Raw genomic sequence first — 21,081 nt, 5'->3', positions numbered from 1 at the left:
CCCTTTGAATAATCTCTTTGTTTACTTTTTTTTAGCTCAAGTTTTTTTTTTTTTTTTTTTTGGACAAGTTCAGCAGTACGAGTTCAACAACTTCACAAATCTTCAGACCCTTTTTAGGTTCTCAAGCTCCTACAGCACCTGCATTTTCTCCTCTTCTCATCTCCTATATATTGTTCTCCCACAATCCTGTTTGTACCATCCTGTAATTCTTCATCACTGATTTCCGATTCTGTTTAAAACCTTAATTAATCTGTGAAGTTGAGGTTGAGACTGAGCGGCTGATGATCAAATGAGGACATCAAAAATTTCTTCAGGGAATTCAGGTTATCTTCTATATATGGATTCTTGCTTTTGCAACGAGTCTATTGCTATTGATAGCCTTGTCAAAGTCATGGATTAACGATCGCCCTTCTGTTACAGCAAGTGAAGATTTTCAGTTTCCAGTGATTGTTCCTTCAAAAGAAAGGGCAGGACTATCCTCTTGTTCTTGCTTATTGGATATGTGGTACTAGTGGAGATGGGAAGATAATGATAAGGCTATTGAAAGCGATTTCTCATCCAAGGAACCAATATCTACTGCAACTTGATGCTGATTCATCAGATTATGAAACGGCAGACTTGGTTGTTTCGATCGGTTCAATCTGAAAGTTCGTTTCAAGCATTTGGAAATGTTAATGTTGTTGGAAAAGGTCATGCTATTAACCAAATGGGATCATCTGCTCTTGCTGCCATGCTTAATGCTGCTGCGTTGCTTCTTAAGCTAAGTACAGGTTGGGATTGGTTCACCAATTTAAGTTCCTCAGACTATCCTTAAGTGAGTCAAGATGGTAAACGCTACTTCCATTTTCTAGCAATTTAGCTTTGCGATGCAATTGCCATGGAATTGATTAACAGCTCTTTCTATGCAGATCTCCTCCATGCCTTCGCTTCGTTGCCAAGAGATCTCAACCTCATCAACTATACTAATGACACTGCGAGAATAGAGTAAGCACTAGCCATTTTTCATCCTGCAAACTCTTTCTTTTATAGAATGCAGAAGCTCAAGGTAACCTAATTAGGATCTTTTTAAGCATCATTTTTTGTGTTTTTTCACGAGATACGCCGGTTACACCGCGTATTCAAACACGTTTTAGTGTTTAGGATAGAAGTGTGGTTGGTTTTTTTTAGGTACAATCCTTTTAAAATATAAACCACACCTCACTAAAATAAAAAAAAATACATACTTTCATTATTTTTTCTATAAATTCCACCAAAAAAACACTCAAACACACCTCAGACCGCAGTTCTATCTGAATAACACTCTAATTACTCATCAAAGGTGTGCTAACATGATACTAGGGTGGCCTAATCTAATGTCTAGATCAGTCCAATTCCTTGCATTTTTGCAATGTAGAACACACTAAAGGGTACTTTAAGTTTCCATTCTCAGAGCATTTATGACCTATTCTTGAGTTTTTAGTGTCAAGTCTGGATATGGCGCAGGATGCACAAGATTAACCAAATTGTTGTAGACCCCAGCTTATACCTTCGATAGAGTAGCCACCTTTATTATGCTGTTGAGACTCCACCAACACCTGATGCTTTCGAGATCTTTGGAGGTCAGTTTCCTTCACAGTTCAAAGGGCATATCTTGGAGCCATCACTTGTTGTAAATGCTTGCTTGCTTGTCTTACAGGTTCTCCCTGGCTGATTCATTCAAGAGCTTTCATGGAGTATATATCGTGTCCAAGGATGGGACAACCTTCCACTAATGTACCTGAGCAATACAGCATCCCCACTTGAATCCTATTTCCACTGATCTGTCCTATATATGCAACTCTCCTGAGTTCCAAAATACAACAGTAAACAATGCTTTAAGGTGCAATACTTTGGAAAGTTGTACAGACGACGAGTCACTCTATGACAAAATGCTAAATAGTGGTGCAGCATTTGCAAGGCCATTTAAAGAAGATGCCGCTGCACTAGACGTGATTGATGAGAACGTCTTAAGCCGTGAAACTAATTAATGGAATGGTGCCTGGAAAATGGTGCTGAGACCAAGGTACTATGAATAAGAGTACAGAGGCTTCAAAGCCTGCAGGGGAGGTTTTGTGTTCGGATTGGGGTAACATCGATGATGTCAAGCCAGCTGGGTCTTATGGCATCAAGTTAGGGTTCTTATTGTCTGAGATTGGCAGTGCAGAGAAATTGATGAGAACTAGTCATAGGAACCAAGCATGCATGCATGTGTAGATAATCTGTTTTTCAATCGAAAAATATAGGTTAAATCAAGCTTCATAGCCATACGAGTCCTTTGCTAATTGCACTACAGATGCTTATATGTATATATACTATACTGCCCATATATTACAGCCAAGAGCAAAGGAGTTCCCCTCTATGTTAGCAACTTGGCATAGAGGCCCCTTTTGGGCTTTCAATGTTTTTTTCTTTATATCTTGAAAGAATTCTTACAAAGCATTATTTCTATTCTTCTATTTCATTTTTCAAATTTGGGAACTGAATATCATGTGTCATGATGATTTCATTCCACTTGGGCACATATAAAAAAATATGGTTACAATAAAATAATATTAAACTTGTACAAATTCGTGAATTGGATAGTTAATTCTAGTTGATCCGATGAAACAATATTTTTTAAGATTTTTTTTTAAAAAAGTTAAAAATCAAATATATTTTAATAGAGTTATCTAAGTTGAACTGCATTCAACTACCGTCTAATTTAATTTGAAAACCGACCTGAATAAATATCAGATGAACAAATAATAAGATGAATCTATATAGCCGAACCGGACTCAACAGCAACTGTTAAGATGAGGATGCTAACCAAGCTCTGGTTATCACGTGTACTTTTCAGTACAATATTCATGCAATTATGAATATAGATAGGATGGTGGCTGTCAGAGAAGGGGAACTTGTGGTTAAGATAAGCTAGTGGCCCTGGTGATCATCAACAAGAATCAAATATCCTAGAGCTCTGCTGGAGCATCAAAGCAGCACTCCTCGATCTCTTTCGCTCCCTCCATCGGATTCTTGCATTCTTTAAACCACATCCACATTCCACAACCACCTCTCCCTCGCCAACTCCTCTCAATATCCCAATATATATATATATATATATATATATATATATATATATATATATATATATATATAATCCATCCATCTTCAAGCAATTCCCTGTTCTGATCATTGATCCTTTCTCTTGAATCTGTGCGACCAAGAATTCATCATCATCATGTTGTGTATCAAATTAAATATAAATGTTATGGATATCAAATTTAACAAAATTTTTGTAATATCGAAAGCCGAATGTGGCCAGAATAAATTTAAATCGTAGACGAAGCAGGAGATTTTTTTTGTTAGAATATTCAGTACTGCAGGTCAATATTTAATTTGACTGATAAAGTTGGTGCTTGTGGTGGGAGGTTGAGATCGAATGGGAACCACCCATGTTTTAATGGTACGTATGGATATTATTTTGTTGAATCTTGGCCTCAATCATGATATTTACACGAGAATATTATTATAAAAATGGACTAAAAAGCTCTCGAGACGGACGCCATCATCATTAGCAAGCCAGGAGGAAGGTTTGCCAGACCACCAGCATGAAAAAAAAACTCAACTGAAACCCACTGCACTTTGCTGGAAACACTATTTTGAAGGAGATTAATTTAAATTAGAAATTAAGGGTCAATCATGAAATTAATGCACACCAGCAAAAATTAACATTTTGCTGAGAGATCCTTCCTCCATTCCAGGATATATTTATTTATTTATTTATTATTATTATTAACAATGGATAGAGCCAGCCCATCACGAGTGCATTGTTGTGTGCTCAACATCTTCATGAGCCGGAGCCGGAGCCGGAGCCGGAGCCGGAGCCGGCGAAGGAGTATTTGTTATGCAATAATAAAGTCATCGTGTTAAGGATATTTCTATGGTTCCAAGAACATGAAATATATTCCATTTATCTTTCCTTCCTATCTCCGTAGTTTTCTATCCAGAAACAGCAACAGTAGGAAATGCCAGCAGATAAAGAGAATAGAATAACTAAAAACGAGTCGTTTTTCTTATCTCAACATCTCTTTTGATTTTTGAGACAAATTTCTTAATGTACGTTCATCTTCAGTCGTTAACACATAAAAACTACTACAAAAACATTGAAATTTCCTAATCTCCACACACACACACACACACACACGCGTGTGAACTTCTTACACACATGACACTCTGCGGTCTGCTCGCACGTACGGCTCCGTCACACAGAGCACTCAGCCCACCCTTCTTCCATTTCTTTCTGCAGCTGCAGTCTCTTGCTTCGCAACGCCTGTTCTATCTTCATTTCAACGGTAACGATCAGCTTATTGGGAACCCCAGATACCTCCTCTAATCTCCTCAGATTCTCCCACGTCGTAACCGACTTGTCCCCACATAACCTGAGCCCGAACCAAAACGACGCCGCTAAGCTCACTCTGAACGGCAAAGCCAATCTCCCAAAACACAGCGCCATCGCCCGAGTGGCTCTCTGTACCACCAAATTACCATTGAGCCCCAGCCTTTTGCACCAATTCACGAAAACACCCTCTGACCTCAGATTCCTCGATCTCTTCAACCTATCCCTCAAGGATCTCCCCGGAATATTCTTCACTGAGCTGGAAGATGACGTGGCCTTGACCCCTTTTCTTGTGTTCTCAAAGCGCGTCGTTTCGGTGCTTGAAATGCAAGCGGAGGATAAAGTGCTAGAGGAGGAGCAGGAGATGGAGTCCAGTTCTTTGTTTCCTGGCGAGCAAGAGCAACAGGTGACACGGCTAAGAGATGGGGTGTGGCCGGAGAATGGATTTCCTGTGATAGAACCGCAACCGGAGCAGATTACACGGCGAGCATGGCGAGCAACAAGGAAGTTAGCATTATGGACGTTAGAATCACAGTCAAAACAAAGATACGCAGCATCTGAATCGCAGTAGACACCAGCTTCTCTTCTGCAAAGCTCGCAAACCTTAACAGCCATTAATTCTTTATGATCACCAGCTTTCACGCTTTAATCAACGTCAGAGCAATAAAATATTACAAATCAAGAAAGCTTGAGCGATGTCGTGAAAGTCTCTTTAAAGATTTGAAGAGATAAATAAGGAGAGAGAGAGGGCGAGGCGGCAGTGAAGAAAGTGGTTGGTGGTAATTTAAAGAGAGGTGGTGGGGGCGGGGGCTGAAAGATATAGGCTAAAAAAGGGCGGTGATGGGATGGGTGGTGGGATATTGTGTGTGTAGAAATGAAGGAGAGGAGAAAGGAAGTGTAGAGGTGGCTGGCTATATATGGTGGTGGTGGTGGTGTCATGTTACTACTAGTCTACTACTACGTTTCTTTCACTTTTGTCCACATGTTAGAGAACCTCGTTTCCCTCGAAGCATGCTGATCAAAATCTTTTGTTTTTCTTTCTTTGCATTTTCGTCCTTTATTCTTGACTAATTATATTAATATCTCTTAAAACCCCCATTTGGTATTTCAATTATGTGAAGGTACGATGGTCAAAGTGAGAAATGATTTTTCAACAAAAACACTATTTTATTGATGGAGAATTATCAATTGTATTTTATATCGATTTTATCATTAACTTATTTTTCAATTAAAAACTATTGTCATAATAATACTTGATAAAAAAAAAAAAACGTTAAGTTTCTCATAGATGACGTGCTTTTTATACATATCTTGTGATTGCCGAGGGGGAAAAAACGCCACATACCCATCCTGCCCCTTACACAGAGATGGTGATTGCTGGGGGTGGATGAGAAGGCATGGAAATCATCATTAGGGTTTGAATGGAAAACATGATTAATTACGTAAAGCAAGGGGTCGGAGATCATGGGAAAACCGCCAAGAGCACAAGAATCAGTGTGCTACCTGAGAATAAATTAGCAAAGAACACAAGGGCATCGGCATAAATGACCGCGACAGGTCGCCTTTCTTTTTTAACAATATATGTGTGGTCGAGTCTTCAAAAATATCTGCTGCTTTCAACGACCGTCGAATGGCGTGGGGATTATTTAATTAATTTCTTATTTCTGAGTCACACATCCACAATTCTTCTCAGCCAAGAATTTGAAAACCGACTGTGGGAGACCAACACGTGTCGAATTTTGAAGACGTCTTCGTCACTCGATTCGACCCCTCTTTTTTCATGTGTCCCGTAACATGACAACACTTTCTTCATCTCTTGTAAATTTGTACTCTTGGTCCTCTTTTGCCCCTTGGCCATCCGCCACGCATCGCCAGTTTGTACCATCCATAATTTATTATTATTCTACCAAGAATGTGGTCATTAATTAGAAGGCAAGATCAAGGCCATGCGATGGATTCCTCCCTCTCTCGTGCTGTTAATTTTCCAAGCTGAGAATTCAAAATGGAACGTGACATTTGGCTAAGTGGCACAGCCCACGCCGATGATATAGCAATATGGTCGTGTTCTCAGCCACACAGATGGCTCCACAGGAGAGAGATGCCATCCCCACAACTCAAAACTCTTAAAAGAATAATGATCGTCCACCTGGCAAGAATACATGAGGTTAGGAGTGGAGGGTGATAGGGTGCCACGCACTGGTGCCACCAACGGTGGTTGTGCTGTTTTATCATTATCACAAGCCACAGGAGTAGCGTGATTGGAATGATTTTGTATGGGACCCAGTTGATGACAAGGGCTGTTTTTGTGTGTTTTTCTTTCAATCATGGCTAGGTACTAGGCATGGCGTGATTAATGATTGACGGGGAAGGGGCAATGGGAGCCACATGATCCATTTCATGGCTGTTACTTGCTTGTAGAAAGAAGATCATGCCATAACGGATCTTACGAGATTGATATTTGCTCGGTGGTGTTGATTCGCTATAATGGCTGCACATGAACCCGTCCAACAGAAGGAGCGTCTATCTCACTCGAATCAATTTGAGATTTGTGTTCCGATGCCTCGAGAGAAGAATATTATAGTTATTAAACCTCCCTCGTCCCGTTCAATATATATTATTAGTACATGAAGATTTTTTTAAAAAACAAAATTAAAACAATTCTGGATCTTTTTTCAGATTAAATTAAGTTTTTCTTTGAGTTCAAACAAATCAACGAGGTAGGTTGCTTATTCGGCCTGCCGGGCCTGGCTCATGGAATAGAATAAGACATGTAAATCTAGGAAAGAAAAGTTCTTAACAGTCTTAATTTTTTATTTGGTTTAAGACATAGCCGCACTGTCCTAAAATTTAATAACCAGAACGTAATTTGATGCTTGTGTGTCCTGGTTTCAGAGATCATTTTGATGTCGCGTTAGTTTTTGTTTTTCTATCTAATTATATAAAATAAAATTAAGTTCGTCAAATAATTAATTTCTGTATTTTTATATTTACCTTCTTCAACAATTGTATTTTTAATTAAATACATTCTTGATGCAAGAATATATCTTGTAGCAACCGTATTTTTCCTATGAAATTAGCAATATTGCTGCAAGTTAAAATGAGAGTGGAACGTCGCTGCCATGCTTCATGGGTTAATTAGCTAGCCTCCTCGTATTTCTAAATGATCAAATGTCTCGGATGTTGGAAATTAAGCCCATGATCATGAAAAGGTGTCTTGTAATAACGCAGGCCAATTCTTCTTCTTTCATGCAAGAATACATGCATGTACAGATATTTATACCTGGGCTTTTGAATTCACTATCCTAGATCAATGAATAAGCCCATGATAATTAGTAACTAGCAGGCGTACGATGAAATGTTGTAAGACATAAACCGAACTGACAGATCTATCTGGAATCCAAGTAACTTGATATCTAGTTCTGTTCGAGGTGGGAAAAATAAAAGAAAATACTTGACTGAATTGATCAAAGATCCAGTTGACTTGCTGACTTTAATCTGAGAGGTTGACCAAGTCCATCTTCTTAATTAGTGACCGGGTCTTACCCTTTTCTTACCCGGAATTGGTTTTTATGATCATGTTATGTCATTTATTGTGAGTATAACTATAAAAAGTATGCAGCTGTGGCCATAATTTTTTATTTTATTTTATTTTCTTAGAATTCAATAAATTATAATTTAGAACCAAGAAGACGTTATTTATTTACATCAAGCATATAAATTCCCTAAAATTATAAAAAGGACCCAACTTGTGCTGTTTAGCTGACTCACTGTGCACAGTCAGTGAGGCGCTGCAACATGGACACTCCTCCAATAACTCCCACCAAACGCTCCCAAACCGAACCCACACAAATCCGGATCCTCTGCCCGTCACTAAAAACCGGCGCCGTCATCGGCAAAGGCGGCTCCACCGTCCGTCATATCCAATCTCTCACCGGCGCCAAAATCCGCCTCCTTGACGACCCTCACATTCCCTATTGCGAAGACCGCATAATCCTCATTACCCTGAACAGTGGCAAGGTCCCCAAATCAGACGACTCCAACAACGCCACCTCCGATCACAACAAAGAAGATGCCAATGACGGAGAGTGCAGTTCTGGTGGTGGTGGTGGTGAAGAGGAGGGGTGGGGTCCAGTGAAGAAAGCGGTGGTTAGGGTTTTTGAGAAGATAGTGAAAGGGGACAGTGAGGAGGAGTTGAGCGAAGCTGTGGTGGTGACGTGTAAGGTTCTGATTGGTAGTGGTGGTAGTAATCAGGGAGGGAGTTTCTCTAAGGTTTTGGAGAAAATTAGAGTGGAGAGTGGAGCGCAAGTTAGGGTTTCGAATCGCGAGCAAATTCCTGCTTGTGCTTCTCCTGGTGATGAATTGATTCTGGTAAGTAATTTTGAGTTTGAATAAAGTTTTGGTCTTGCAACAATGGAAATGTAATTTACTGGTAAAGTTTTGCGCTTTATATATTAATTTGCTGTAGTTCCGTTAATGTCTTGCTTTATGAGGTCAATAATGTTAAATTCTTGCAATGATAGTTTGATAATCAATGAATGAATGATTTAGTGCATTGAAATCAAGTTTGGAATTACTTGGTGATTCTTTTTGTTCAGTCCATAAATGTCATGCTTTATGAGTTTAACAAAGTATATATCATGCAGCAATTGTTTGGTAATCAACCATTATCATTCTATACATGGGATTTTTTGTTAGTTTCTGTGACTTGCAGTACTTTACTTCAAGATATTGTAGTTGTGTATGCTATTTCTGAGTGTAGTTCTGCTCTGCAGATTACTGGAAGTTTTTCAGCTGTTAAGAAAGCACTCTTGTCTGTTTCGAGTTGTATTCAAGATAGCCCGAGAGCAGAAACTGCCAATTTTGGTGCAGCGGGATTCCATGGAAATGCTATGCCTGCGCAAGGTGACTTGCATCAGTGGGGTTATGGACCTGGTAATCATGCTGCAGACTATCATCCAAGAGGGTATTCTCCTAATTTTGAAGAGGACGTTGTATTTAGGCTGTTATGCCAGGCTGATAAAGTTGGCAGTTTGATAGGGAAAGGTGGCTCTGTAGTACGGGCTTTGCAAAATGAGACGGGTGCATCTATCAAAATTGCTGAAGGTGTATCTGATTCAGATGAACGTGTGGTTGTCATATCTGCAAGAGAGGCATGGGGATTTTACTGTCTTGACTTGTACTATTTTATTAGTTTGGAGAGCTTAACTGTTCTTGCATATTGGTCATTAGGACTTGGACCTTTCTTCAACTCAAACAATGATATCATATTATGACTTTTGCTATCATGACCTCTGAATGAATGGTGTTTCGTAGCAGAATATCTTGGATAAATGCAGTGTTATGATCAACCTGATATCAAACTCTTCATCTCCCTTAGGAATTCAGAGTTCCTTTATAGTTAAGGATAGTCTTCTAAGTCTTATCATATAGATATTCCATCGCTTTTGCTGGGTGGGTCGCATATCATGTGGAAGTGGGTAGGGCCATTGTACCTTTGGCATTTGGGTGTTTTGTTAGCATAAGAACCTTATGTAGATTTGTGGGATGTGCCAATTCTCTGGTTTCCTAATGATTTAAGTGGTTTGACCGCTTTCAGAATTCAGAACAAAGACATTCTCCTGCTCAGGATGCTGTTATTCGTGTGCAATCCAGAATTGCAGAGATTGGATTTGAGCGTGGTGCCAGAATTGTTGCTCGGCTTCTTGTGCATCCACAACAGATAGGTGTTTTGTTGGGTAAAGGAGGCAAGATCATAAATGAAATGAGACATGTTACTGGTGCTAGTATATGCATATTTCCAAAGGAGCAAGCTTCAAAGTATGGTTCTCAAACTGAAGAAGTAGTTCAGGTAATTAGCATGCCTTATTATCTTCTCCCTCTTTTCTCTCAGAATAAAATCTTCCTCCTTTTATTAAATAAACCTACAATGCTCCATGTACCCTGATTGAACCTAGGCCTTGCCCTTGAAACAAGTGGTTTTGCGCCAGTTAGTCTACAGTAATCTTGTATAGCTTGTTCCATGTTAACAAAAATGTTCCTTTTAATTTTTAAGCTGTTTCTGAATTGATAACATAAATTTCTACCATTCAGAACTAATTCTAAATTCTTTTAGATAGATGGTTGTTCAAGGGAATAAAGTCCACACTAGCACAAGGAATGCCTAAAATAGCATGCCTCTATCTTGCAAGTTTGCAACTGATATTGAAATCATACCAGTTGAAGGGATTGGCTGTTCGCCTTGACTTCTTGTTTTGATGGCATATTAAAATCAGTCTCTTTATGATTCTGATATGACACGGTCCTATGTTATCAATTTTACCTTATAGCCTTCTATGTATTGTTTCTACACGAGTCTGTTTCAGAATTCTGAAGAGTTGCTTTTTTGCAGGTTCTTGGCAGCTTGCAAGCTGTACGGGATGCTCTATTTCAAATAACAAGCAGACTTCGGGACACTATATTTCCTGTGAAGCCACCATTCTCAAACACTGCTCCCTTGCCTTATCCACCACCCCCATTTCCAGAAATGCATCCCCCTCAGTTTAGGCCAAGACCTAATCCTACCTCTCCAGGTCCTTACCCTTCTCCTGTTGGACCTTTCCAAGGCATGGATCGTTCTGCTATTCCCTCCCACCCCTTAGACCACCAGCCTCCATTTTCATATGGTATGGATCGCAGTGGTCCACCAAATTTGGACCGAGCTCCCTATTCATATGGTAGCGATAGACCAGGACATGGTCCTCCATTTGAAAGTTCTCCAAGATCATGGACTGCTCAGGTTGGTGGCTTCTGCTTCCAAATAGCCTGATGTTTGACTTGAACTTCATTTATTGATCTTGTAGTGGATTCAAACTCTATTGTTATTGTCTTTGGTTTTCATTTTCTTTTCCTTTCCCTCCCAGCCATTTAGCAATGGGAACCTAAGGGGAGGTGCTGATCTAGGTTCTGGCTCGGTTGCAAGAAATGGGCATCCTGCAAGGTACTGCTTTTATGCTGTTGATTTGAATAACTTCCGCGCATATTGAGCTTAACTGCTTAATGCTCCGGCTGCTGAATACAGTGAGGTGAAGCAGCCAAGTGGCACCAAACACTTGTAGAGCCTTGTGATTAAAAGTCATTAAAAAACATGGCTAGGGAGGAAGCATTTTGCTGACTCATGTGATTATCTGCAAATTCATAAAGTTGCCATATGTTTTTGCATTGTGTAAGTTGACATTTGACAAGCAAAGTTAAAAGTAGAGGCAAGAAAAATTATCTTTATTGTAATAACGGAGCCATTAACCATTTTCTTCTTTTCTATTTTTAGCAGTGGAAATCTAGCACCGAGTATGGCTGGCACATCTGTTGAGGTTATCATTCCTCAAAAACTGCTGACTCATGTATATGGAGAGAGTAATAGTAATTTGACTCAGATCAGACAGGTGGGTTTATGTATTGGTTTGGTGCTACTAATTTTAACATCAATACAATGATCTGCTAGCATTTTCTAATGTTGGACTTGGCAATTTTCTTTCAGATTTCAGGTGCAAATGTTCTCATTCACGACCCAAAGCCCGGGGCAACCGAAGGTTTGGTGGTAGTGTCTGGAACATCAGATCAAATGCGTGCTGCACAGAGCCTAATCCATGCCTTTATTCTTTATGGACAGACAATTCATTGACCATCTACTTAGGCAAGTGGTGATTTGTATAAAACTAGGCAAGAGATATGCATTTGATTTTCGACAAAAACAATATGTATATACCATGTTGTAGTTGTGCTCTTGCTTTTATTTAAGCTTAGTATGCTGTACCATTTCGGGGCTTTGGTGTCCTACCTTGACATGATGACAGCAACTCATTCCTCAGTGTAAATAAAATCGAGTTTCTACTAGTTTTTGATGTGCGGCTTGGCTTCTTTTTTCCTTCTACATAGACTAGCTCCCTTGCTTCCACTCCTTATTGCGAGCTAGACTGAAACTTTGGTCGTATACATTTTTTTTCTGGACAGGATGTTAAAGAAAATGCCAAGAGCACATGATTCAAACCTTTCTCTTTTAGGCACTGTTTGGCAATGTATTGCACCGCAGCAAAAGCATCATTTTTGGTGTTTTTGTTGGCGAAACGCGGGTGCAATTATAGTGGGGGGGGGGGGGGGGGGTGTCTATCCCACAGAAAGAAAACAAAAAATGGAGAGAGAGAGAGAAAACAGATGATTAAAATGCGGGGAGCGTGGACAGAACACGCGACGTACAGAAATTCAGCCTGACGCTCTCCCAACTGAGCTATCACCGCTTTAATGTTCTTTGGACAGTTATTTAATTACATAATAATAGAATTATGAGATTATTTCACGCACAAACGAACGAGGAAATTTGTAGACAGTTCTGTTGATTTAAGCGCGGAGTCAACCACAAGGTCCTTGTCGATTACATAGAGTCATAGACAAATAATTCCTTTTTTTAACTTGTTAGAAAAGGAAGCCTACATCGATTATACAGATGGGAAAAAATATGTTCGAAACTGAGCACAACAAAACGTACTAAATCTGTCTTGAGAGAATCATCTTTCGGACAGAACAAGGAAGCATGCAACTCGAAAGGCAAGTGCTCTGACTCTTGACAACTCGTCTAATGAAAACAACCTAGATGAGCACTTCAATTCCCTTGTGTTCCTATAAACTATAGCCCTTGCCATAAATGGCTTTCATGAGAAGTCATTGTTCCATGCGACTCTTTGGTTTCCATCAGTATTTCCATCCTGCAAATATGCAAACAAAAAGCAGGAAAACAAAAGAAAAGGTTAAGCTGGGATAAAAGGCGTAAATTTTATAGATTCTTATATGGAAAGCCATATTTTTTCACCATGGCATTGCTGTTCATGGAAGAAGAGCTGGGTCCAGTATGGGGAGCTGCCTTGGAGAGGTCCCTCAAAGTTCCCTGCGGTTTTAGAGGTTTAAAGAAGGTGCTAGTTAATGGACAAAACCATGTAATATGCAAATTTAAGCTACTCAGAAATCATATTCCCTTGTATTTTCTAAAAATTAAATGGTTGCATGTGTAAGAGAGAAAGACGAACTTGTGGGAAAAATCAGAAACATGCCAGCCTGACAATAGTAAGAATTCAATGGATGCCATGATGGTTTCACTATGTGTGCACACTGTTTCCTTAATATCAACTAAAGTTATGTCCTTCCCCAATTTTAACTGAACTATATGCTTACTTGGATCTAACCTAAACATTCAAGTGGATGTTATACCAAAAGCAGTAAGAGCCATTGTTGTTATTAATGTGATTGGTCGTGTCAATAAGGAGGATTCTCTTAATCTTTACAGATTATTTCTTTTGTATCTCGTAAATCGTAATCCAAATAAAGTTGAAGCTTGGGTATGTTCTCATTCTGCATTTAATGAACCCAGGCAACTGGAAATTACTTTGCCTTTCATCATTTGGGAAAAAAACAAAACAAAAGGATCACCCTCAAACTTCTGGAACTAGCTTAAGGAATGAATCTCCATAGAAAATAATAATAATAATAATAATAATAATAATAATCCTATATTTTCTGTTTTTATACCAGCAAACTTATATTTCAAAAGCAAAGATCATTTACCAATATTTTTTCCATCATAAACATGTACAAAGACAGCCCTGATATTCACCTTATTTGCCCACATAAGTCCGCATGCATTACAAAGTGTCCTTGGCCCTTCAGGTCCACGCCGCATCATTGGTGTAGACTTCTCACTGATCCCACAATGCCGACAACTAACAAATTTAGGGAAACATTGAAATCAATATATTAGTTTATTGAACAGAATAAAATCATCATGTAGAAGCAGACAGATAGCAATGTTATGCGAGAACACGATGCACATGGAGAAGAGCATTATTGCAGCAAGTGAAATGCAGGTGGTTATCACCCAATGTTTCCTCTGCCAGATTTATTTGTTAAAAACATCCTTGAATATGCACATTTCTTTCTAGAGTGATTATCATCTATTCTCTATGCCTTTCTCTTATTAGTCTCTAGTTTCATGTGTTTCATTCTATTCATGTACCTCTTCATCAGAAAGTTACCATTCCATTTCTCAGAACTTGAGATCTCATTTGAGGGCTACTACTTCTAAAGTTACCCTCAGCTACTAGGTGCACAGAACACTAATATACAGCAATGTTAAGAAGATATTGAATTCGTGATATTTTCCCATGAAAATCACAAGTAGCAAGGATAAAACACTCACATGGCCTCTTGATGTTGGGATCCATTGCTATCGGAGCCCCCGCTCTCATTTGAACCCCAGCTAGTAGCTGCCGATGCAGAGTCATCATGATTGGGCTTTGAAGAGGTGAACTGGCCTTTATTCCGTTGCATTCTACAATACCAACAGCATAAGTTAGCAAGAGAAAAGACCAAGGCTCTGATGTTTCTAATAAAGCATCAGAATCCCATTGCTCACACAAATTATCATATAAATGAGAAACAATCAGACAGAAGAATAAAACAAGGATGAGAAACAATAGTTATAAAGCAGCAAATTTCATACCTAAGTGCTACCTCTTTACGGACAGTATATCGAATTTTCTTGTCAAAGTTCCGTTCTTTTCGTTTTTCTCGAAATCTAATCAAAGACGCTAATCTTTGAGGAACACTAAACCTTTGGGGAGTACCTGACAGCCCCTGATGTGTAATTCAGTACTAATCCGTTAACAAAACATCAGAAGCTAGTAAACACATAATTAACCCACTAGATAACTAAAATCAAGCACCATACCCTATTATTACTATTATGATGTGTTGTAATTGGAACAGTAGGTGTGCTTGCAGCAGGCACTTCCCGGCCTCCCAACAGCAAGAGCACAGCTTGAACCTGCACAACATTATTTAAAGAAAAAAAAAACAGTTACAAACATTCTCCTAATAATAAGAATAAAATAGAATTGATAGAGAATGTATTATTTATTGTTTCCAAGCTTCAAACTATAGTTCATTTTTCAACCAGGCACAAACATTAATGCTTCAAAACATGCAATACTGAAGCAAAATTAACACAAAAAGGACTAAAAATAAGCACAAAAAAATTCGAACTTTACTTCTTTAGAAATAAACAAACATAACATCAATGAAAACCCATTGATCAGTCTCAATAACTAATGCTCTGAGCATGAAAAGGAAGCAAACTTAACGCAAATTGAAGAACTCACTTTTCCAGGTGAAACAGAGTCAAAAACATAAACTTGACCCTGAAATGTAAGAGTTAGTTGATCTCCATTTTCTTTTCCATGATTATCAGCCGCCACCATCATGGTCCCCCCATGATCATCATCATCACCACCACCGTTCACCACGCCATTATGATCTTGATCATTATCTCCACTGTTCATGATCATCCCATTAGCATTATTCATCATTTGAATCCCATTCTGATGATTTTGATGATGATCATAATGCATTTGCATCGATGGGTTTTGAGCTTCTGTGCTCGTTTGCATCCTTGCAGAAATGTTGCTTCCATTGATGCCATCCATCATAATTCTCCTCGCTCGGTAATTCTGTACATAAAAATCTGATATTTTTGAGTGAATTATTTGTATATTATCATAAAAAAAAATAGTGGGTTCTTATCGGATTTCAATTCAAATCCAGAGTTTCGAGGCTTTGAAATGGGTTTTGATAGGAGATTAGATGGAGATTTGTAGCCGTAGGATGACGATCGGGGTTTTTGAAAATCAACGAACGGAGAGAGCGAGAGAGAGACTAACAATGATTTATTTATGAATAGTTTTACTTTTAATTTTGAATTTATATAATTCAAAAGGTTATTTTTTGAAAACATCTGTTACTAAAAAATTATTTCTAAAAAAAACGAAAATTAAAAACACTATATAAGTTAAAATAAATAAATTAAGAGTTCAAAATCTCAATTTTGAGTAAAGCAAAATGCCGACTTACTTAAGAATAACTTTGAAAATATAAATCAATTTTACTGCCGATCCTGCAATTGATACTAATTATCCTTTTTTTTCTTTTTTAGAAGAAAACATTTCCGATCGAATTCTGCAAAATACGTTATTACCCTTTCTTAAGTTTTTTTTTCCTTAGCAGGGAATATTAAACCTTAATAAGCTGCCGACAAGTCGATTAAAAATTTTTATGTTTTGATCGATGGATCAAGTTTAATTTTTTTTAAATAATCAAAACGGCAGTTATTTAAAAATTTTAAATCAACTGTCACGTCAACTAAGCAGATGATGCCCTCGCAAGAGGATTTGGATGAATTTGCTCACACGATCACACTCACGTCATCTGTGGCATTGAGGGGATTCGCCAATGCAAGATTTCAGTTGCTTTAATTCCGAAATCTGTATTCCGTTATTGCCTTGCAATTGCAAATAACATGCGGTAACATCAGCTTTTGCTATCATGGCAGGCTATCTCTGCAATTCGCAGATGGTTCATAACAATTCTGAAAGCAGATCATCCAGAAAAAGGAGCAGATTTAAATTGGAATATGCTAAAAATATTACTGATAGGATAAATGGTCACCAAAACTTGAACAAACCAAGCTAAACAAATCATTCATCCATTGTTTCGAGTTGTAACATGCAAGGTAATGTAAAGAAGCATGAAAACAAAAGGAGGGCTGCATCTAAAACAGCGATGTCCCCTTGCCCTTCTTATCTCCACCAATCTCAAAGTGCTTGCACCTCTGCAGAAAACAATAACAACCAAAATAATTTTAGCAAAGAGGTAAAGAGGGCTCAGAGAATTAAACAAGTGGAATGGTACTGAGAAAATCAACCTTGATGGGGTGCTGGGACACGTGCTTGCAACTCTGGCATTGCAACCTCAAGACAATCTTCTTGGTCGTTTTAGCCTATTAACGGACGAACCACCAATTTAAAAACAGACAAGACCTCAAAACTTACTTTTTAATGAAATCATATGGACAAAATGAAGCTCCAGATTAGTTTCAGGTAACAGTCACATGTAAATTCGGTTTTTATTTAGAATGTCAATACACATGAAAATACACAATTGTAAATTACCTTCTTGTGGAATACAGGCTTGGTCTGACCTCCATAACCTGACTGTTTGCGATCATAACGGCGCTTTCCTTGAGCAGCTAGGCTATCCTTCCCCTTCTTGTACTGTGTGACCTTGTGCAAAGTGTGCTTTTTGCACTCCTTGTTCTTGCAATAAGTCTTCTTTGTCTTGGGAACGTTCACCTACAATAGAAAAGCTACAAAATCAACAAACTAACATCCTACTTTTAGTTCTCATCTTCCCACCAGCAAAACCAAACAATCCTACTCTTCTCACATAGCACAATAACATAAAATTTCTCAAACGCATAAAAAAATTAAAAATTTAAAAATAAAACAATAGTCACTTCTATTAGATTAAAAATACAATAGAAATTATAAAGCAGGAAACAGGTTCACCTAAATCAATTGTTATACTCATTGGTTGACAAGTTATTTAAGGCAAGAAAACACTATACAGCCAAACAAATAAAGACAATCACTTTATTTGGCTGGCAACCACAGTTTGATGAAATAAAGCACTGCACAAAAGAGGGTGTTTGGGAGTGTGGTAGAGGTTGATTTTCAAAGTGTTTTTTAATTGGAAATGCATTAAAATAATGTTTTTTTATTTTTTAAAAAATTTGTTTTTGACATCAGCACATCAAAACGATCTAAAAACACTAAAAAATAATAAATTGAAGCAAAAAAATCAAATTGTGACAAAAACAGGTTCAACCTCGATTCCAAACCAGGTCAAAAGATTAAAACACCTGAGTTTCTGTACCACAGCTATATTCGTACTCTTGTCACTTATTTTTTAATAAAATCTTAAGTCTACAGATCCATTAAGCATTGGATTCAATTAGATAATCAAAACCCCTTTACAATCTCATATTGTTATTTCAAATAACACTCCATGTTGCACCAACAAATCTCACTGCCAGCCAACAATGAAGACCACGTGTCATTTAGCTAAGTTCCTTTTGAGCTACGCTTAAGCTCAAAATCTCAACACTGACATCCTTGACATTAGCATTACTTTCAAGGTAAACAAGTAGAGAAAATCACAAAATATCAAGCCAATAGTTTTGATTTTACAATTAAATGCAATACCTGTTCCCAGGACCAAGTGGCTCGGACCAAGTGACTCGAACTAATACATTAAACCAATTGTCGTATATAGGAATTTTACATTATTCTTTCATACAAAATTTTGGAAGAGATGAAAACAATACACAAGTAAACAAAATAAGAATTATCAATTATACCAAAAAAAAATAGGTACATTATGGAAAGTTAAGATCACCAAAAACCTACCTAGCAGTCCTTTTTTACCCTATCTCCTATTTGTATCTCTTCTATATACATCTTTCAAAGCCATCTTCGGTTTCTACAAATCAATAAGATAAACATCCAAGTCAATTCATACTCACTGTACTACCAATTAAATCAAACCCCATCTATCATCACCTATTCTTATTCCAAATAGACCATCACTACCCTATAATCCTACCAGTCCTTGGACCAAAACTCAAAGACAAGCAAGTCCTTTTTTGGCTAAAAATCCTGTTGAGCTAAACTTAAACCCATAGTCAGTGCTAAAAGCTTTGAATACTAACATTTTCAAGGTAACCAAGCTGATTGATCCTCAAAACATCTAAAACCAACAACCCCGACGTAGTTCTTAGTTGCAGTAATCCTTTAGAACTATCCATTCAGAAGAATACTTCCATTTCCCATGTTTTCTCAGGGACCAGACAGATCTTACGACTAAAAACAAGAAAAAGAAATAAACTATTGACAGACAGAGAGAGACAAACGATACCATTGTTAACGACGGGGTGAGACAGCTCTCTGTCCTACCTCCTGCTGCTGCTGTTCCAAACAAAGCCTTTCAAAACGAGCTGCGATTGTGTGATGAGCTCGTTTTATAGTAAGAGCTTTTGACCTAGGGTAAGGGTTTAAGAGGTTTTGTTTGGTTGTGCACTTAAGTGAATTCGGGTCCTGTATTTGACCCAGAAGCGGTCATATAATCTGGAACGGGAATTGCGAATCCAGGTACTGGGTGATAATAAAGCCCACTTTTGGTCCATTTATAGGCTTGTTGGGCCTCCGACGAGCTTGCATGTATTATATAATGTATATTGTTTGGAAGTGTTTGGTATTTTATCTTTTGAAATTATAAAAAATTATTTTAGATTTATTTTAAATATAAAATTATTTTACATTTATATGTTTAATAAAACATTCTTATGTATTTTTTATATTTATATTTTTTCTATAAGACAGTAATATGAGCAATTAAAATTTACAAGATTAATTAATCACTTGTTATTGCATTGCATTGCATCTTAGTGATTTACATTTTTTTAAGATTAAATAATTTATATCTTAATTATAGTGTTGATCTTCTAGGAATTATAGATTAGGGAAATGTTTTTTTATATATATTTTTATTTGAAAAAGATTCTAGGAGATAATTTATATTAGCCATGTCTAGTGTGACAAGATGGAAGCTGTAATAAACCTAAACTAGTGTTTATTTATTTATCCTTGAAGAACCGAAACAATGTGTCATTGAAATGACACGGATAATAAACCTAAACTAGTGTTTTTTATTTCTATATAAAAATATAGACAAGAGCTAGCAAGGAAAGCTAGCTCTTTGTTTTTTGTTTTTTTTTTCAATAACAAGAAAAAACACCATGGGTAGCATTGTTGCATTTTATTAAGTACTGTTTTAAAAGGCATGAGTTTTTTTATTGTGTAAAGTTTTATTGTCATCCTCTTACATGTTAGATTGTGCAAATTTTTATGTTTTTTTTTAATTTGATATTCAAATTTTTTTTTTGGTGATTTAGTCATAATTAAAAGTCAATTAATTTTGATTTCTTATGAAAATATGGGATTAAAAAAAGAGCAACTGGAATGCAAATAGGCGTTAAATATAAGTAGCATGTCATAAATTTCACAAAAAATGCATTTTGATACTTAAACTTTGAAAATCACGCAAATTATATAATTTTATGATCTCAATATTTTTCCATTTTCATTTTAATATAAAAATTTTTTTATTATTATTTTCTAGTATCTGTTTGAGAGAGTAGAGAGAGAGGTCACCGGATTCCAATGGTAAAAAGAGAAAAGTGTCGCTGACACCGATTTAGAACACCAAAACGGGTGATATTTGTGTCAGATGATTCCATATAATAAGGGGAGTTCATACTAGGTGTTTTCCACCTTTAAAGATCGTGAGAAAACATAATTAAGCTCAAGGTTGATTTTTGGATTTAGGTTGATCTCGGTTTTTAGCGGGTTTTTTTAGGTCGTTTATGGGTCTATGACGGTTCATACGGATATACGGTATTTTATATGTGTTTTGGATCAAAAATGGGTTGAAAATGGTTTTTTAGGGTAAAAAAACTTAAGTCATGATTTTTCGGTCACCATAATGGTTGGAATATAGGCTAATCAGACGATGTGTTATCTGATTTTTTTTCAAAAAAAATAGGGTAAATGACATGTCATCCGTCCTAGTTGCAAAAAAAAAGAGGGCTCAATCTCATTGGCCTGCCAAGGCAAGCCCGCTTATGGGCCCTGAAAAATAGGCCAAGTAGGTTGGCCTGGCTTGTCAGACCCAGCAACGCCTGCCTTTTGTTTTTTTTTCTTTTTTTTTAAAATCAA

At 37.4% G+C, this 21,081-nt stretch overlaps 4 protein-coding genes and 1 pseudogene across 8 annotated transcripts; 2 read left to right on the top strand and 3 right to left on the bottom strand.

The window, feature by feature from the left end:
* The first annotated feature begins 87 nt into the window (after window positions 1-87).
* Window positions 88-2,370, top strand: LOC18102807 (beta-glucuronosyltransferase GlcAT14B-like; annotated as a pseudogene).
* Window positions 2,371-4,047: 1,677 nt separating this feature from the next.
* LOC7469472 (B-box zinc finger protein 32) lies at window positions 4,048-5,325 on the bottom strand. The gene has a single exon (XM_002316404.4). It carries the CDS (start codon window positions 5,006-5,008, stop codon window positions 4,259-4,261), a length of 750 nt encoding a protein of 249 aa, XP_002316440.1. The 5' UTR covers window positions 5,009-5,325; the 3' UTR covers window positions 4,048-4,258.
* Window positions 5,326-8,111: 2,786 nt separating this feature from the next.
* LOC18102806 (KH domain-containing protein HEN4) lies at window positions 8,112-12,262 on the top strand. Of its 5 annotated transcripts, XR_002984475.2 has the most exons (8): window positions 8,112-8,761; window positions 9,166-9,543; window positions 9,990-10,241; window positions 10,782-11,168; window positions 11,293-11,369; window positions 11,451-11,594; window positions 11,700-11,811; window positions 11,907-11,942. XR_002984475.2 is itself a non-coding variant. In XM_006378801.3 (7 exons), exons 1-7 carry the CDS (start codon window positions 8,189-8,191, stop codon window positions 12,048-12,050), a joined length of 1,926 nt encoding a protein of 641 aa, XP_006378863.1. In that variant the 5' UTR covers window positions 8,113-8,188; the 3' UTR covers window positions 12,051-12,262. The 5 variants fall into 5 exon arrangements, 3 of the variants coding, with proteins under 3 accessions (XP_024466995.1, XP_006378863.1, XP_006378862.1); XR_002984476.2 differs by lacking the exon at window positions 11,907-11,942 and having other exon boundaries at window positions 11,697-11,811; XM_006378801.3 differs by lacking the exon at window positions 11,451-11,594 and having other exon boundaries at window positions 8,113-8,761; window positions 11,697-11,811; window positions 11,907-12,262.
* Window positions 12,263-12,732: 470 nt separating this feature from the next.
* Window positions 12,733-16,150, bottom strand: LOC7469473 (GATA transcription factor 28). The gene is made up of 7 exons (XM_002316405.4): window positions 15,574-16,150; window positions 15,144-15,239; window positions 14,916-15,049; window positions 14,613-14,744; window positions 14,031-14,136; window positions 13,233-13,307; window positions 12,733-13,128 (listed from the first exon to the last, which is right to left on the bottom strand). Exons 1-7 carry the CDS (start codon window positions 15,898-15,900, stop codon window positions 13,075-13,077), a joined length of 924 nt encoding a protein of 307 aa, XP_002316441.2. The 5' UTR covers window positions 15,901-16,150; the 3' UTR covers window positions 12,733-13,074.
* Window positions 16,151-16,867: 717 nt separating this feature from the next.
* On the bottom strand, window positions 16,868-19,391 carry LOC7455525 (60S ribosomal protein L44). The gene is made up of 4 exons (XM_002316406.4): window positions 19,223-19,391; window positions 17,419-17,598; window positions 17,172-17,246; window positions 16,868-17,078 (listed from the first exon to the last, which is right to left on the bottom strand). The coding sequence occupies exons 1-4, from the start codon at window positions 19,223-19,225 to the stop codon at window positions 17,019-17,021; spliced, it is 318 nt and encodes a 105-aa protein (XP_002316442.1). The 5' UTR covers window positions 19,226-19,391; the 3' UTR covers window positions 16,868-17,018.
* Between the last annotated feature and the right edge of the window lie 1,690 nt (window positions 19,392-21,081).

The sequence above is a fragment of the Populus trichocarpa genome, chromosome 10, assembly GCF_000002775.5.
Source record: "Populus trichocarpa isolate Nisqually-1 chromosome 10, P.trichocarpa_v4.1, whole genome shotgun sequence".
Lineage (NCBI taxonomy): Eukaryota > Viridiplantae > Streptophyta > Magnoliopsida > Malpighiales > Salicaceae > Populus > Populus trichocarpa.
This window is presented reverse-complemented; position numbering and strand designations above follow the sequence as displayed.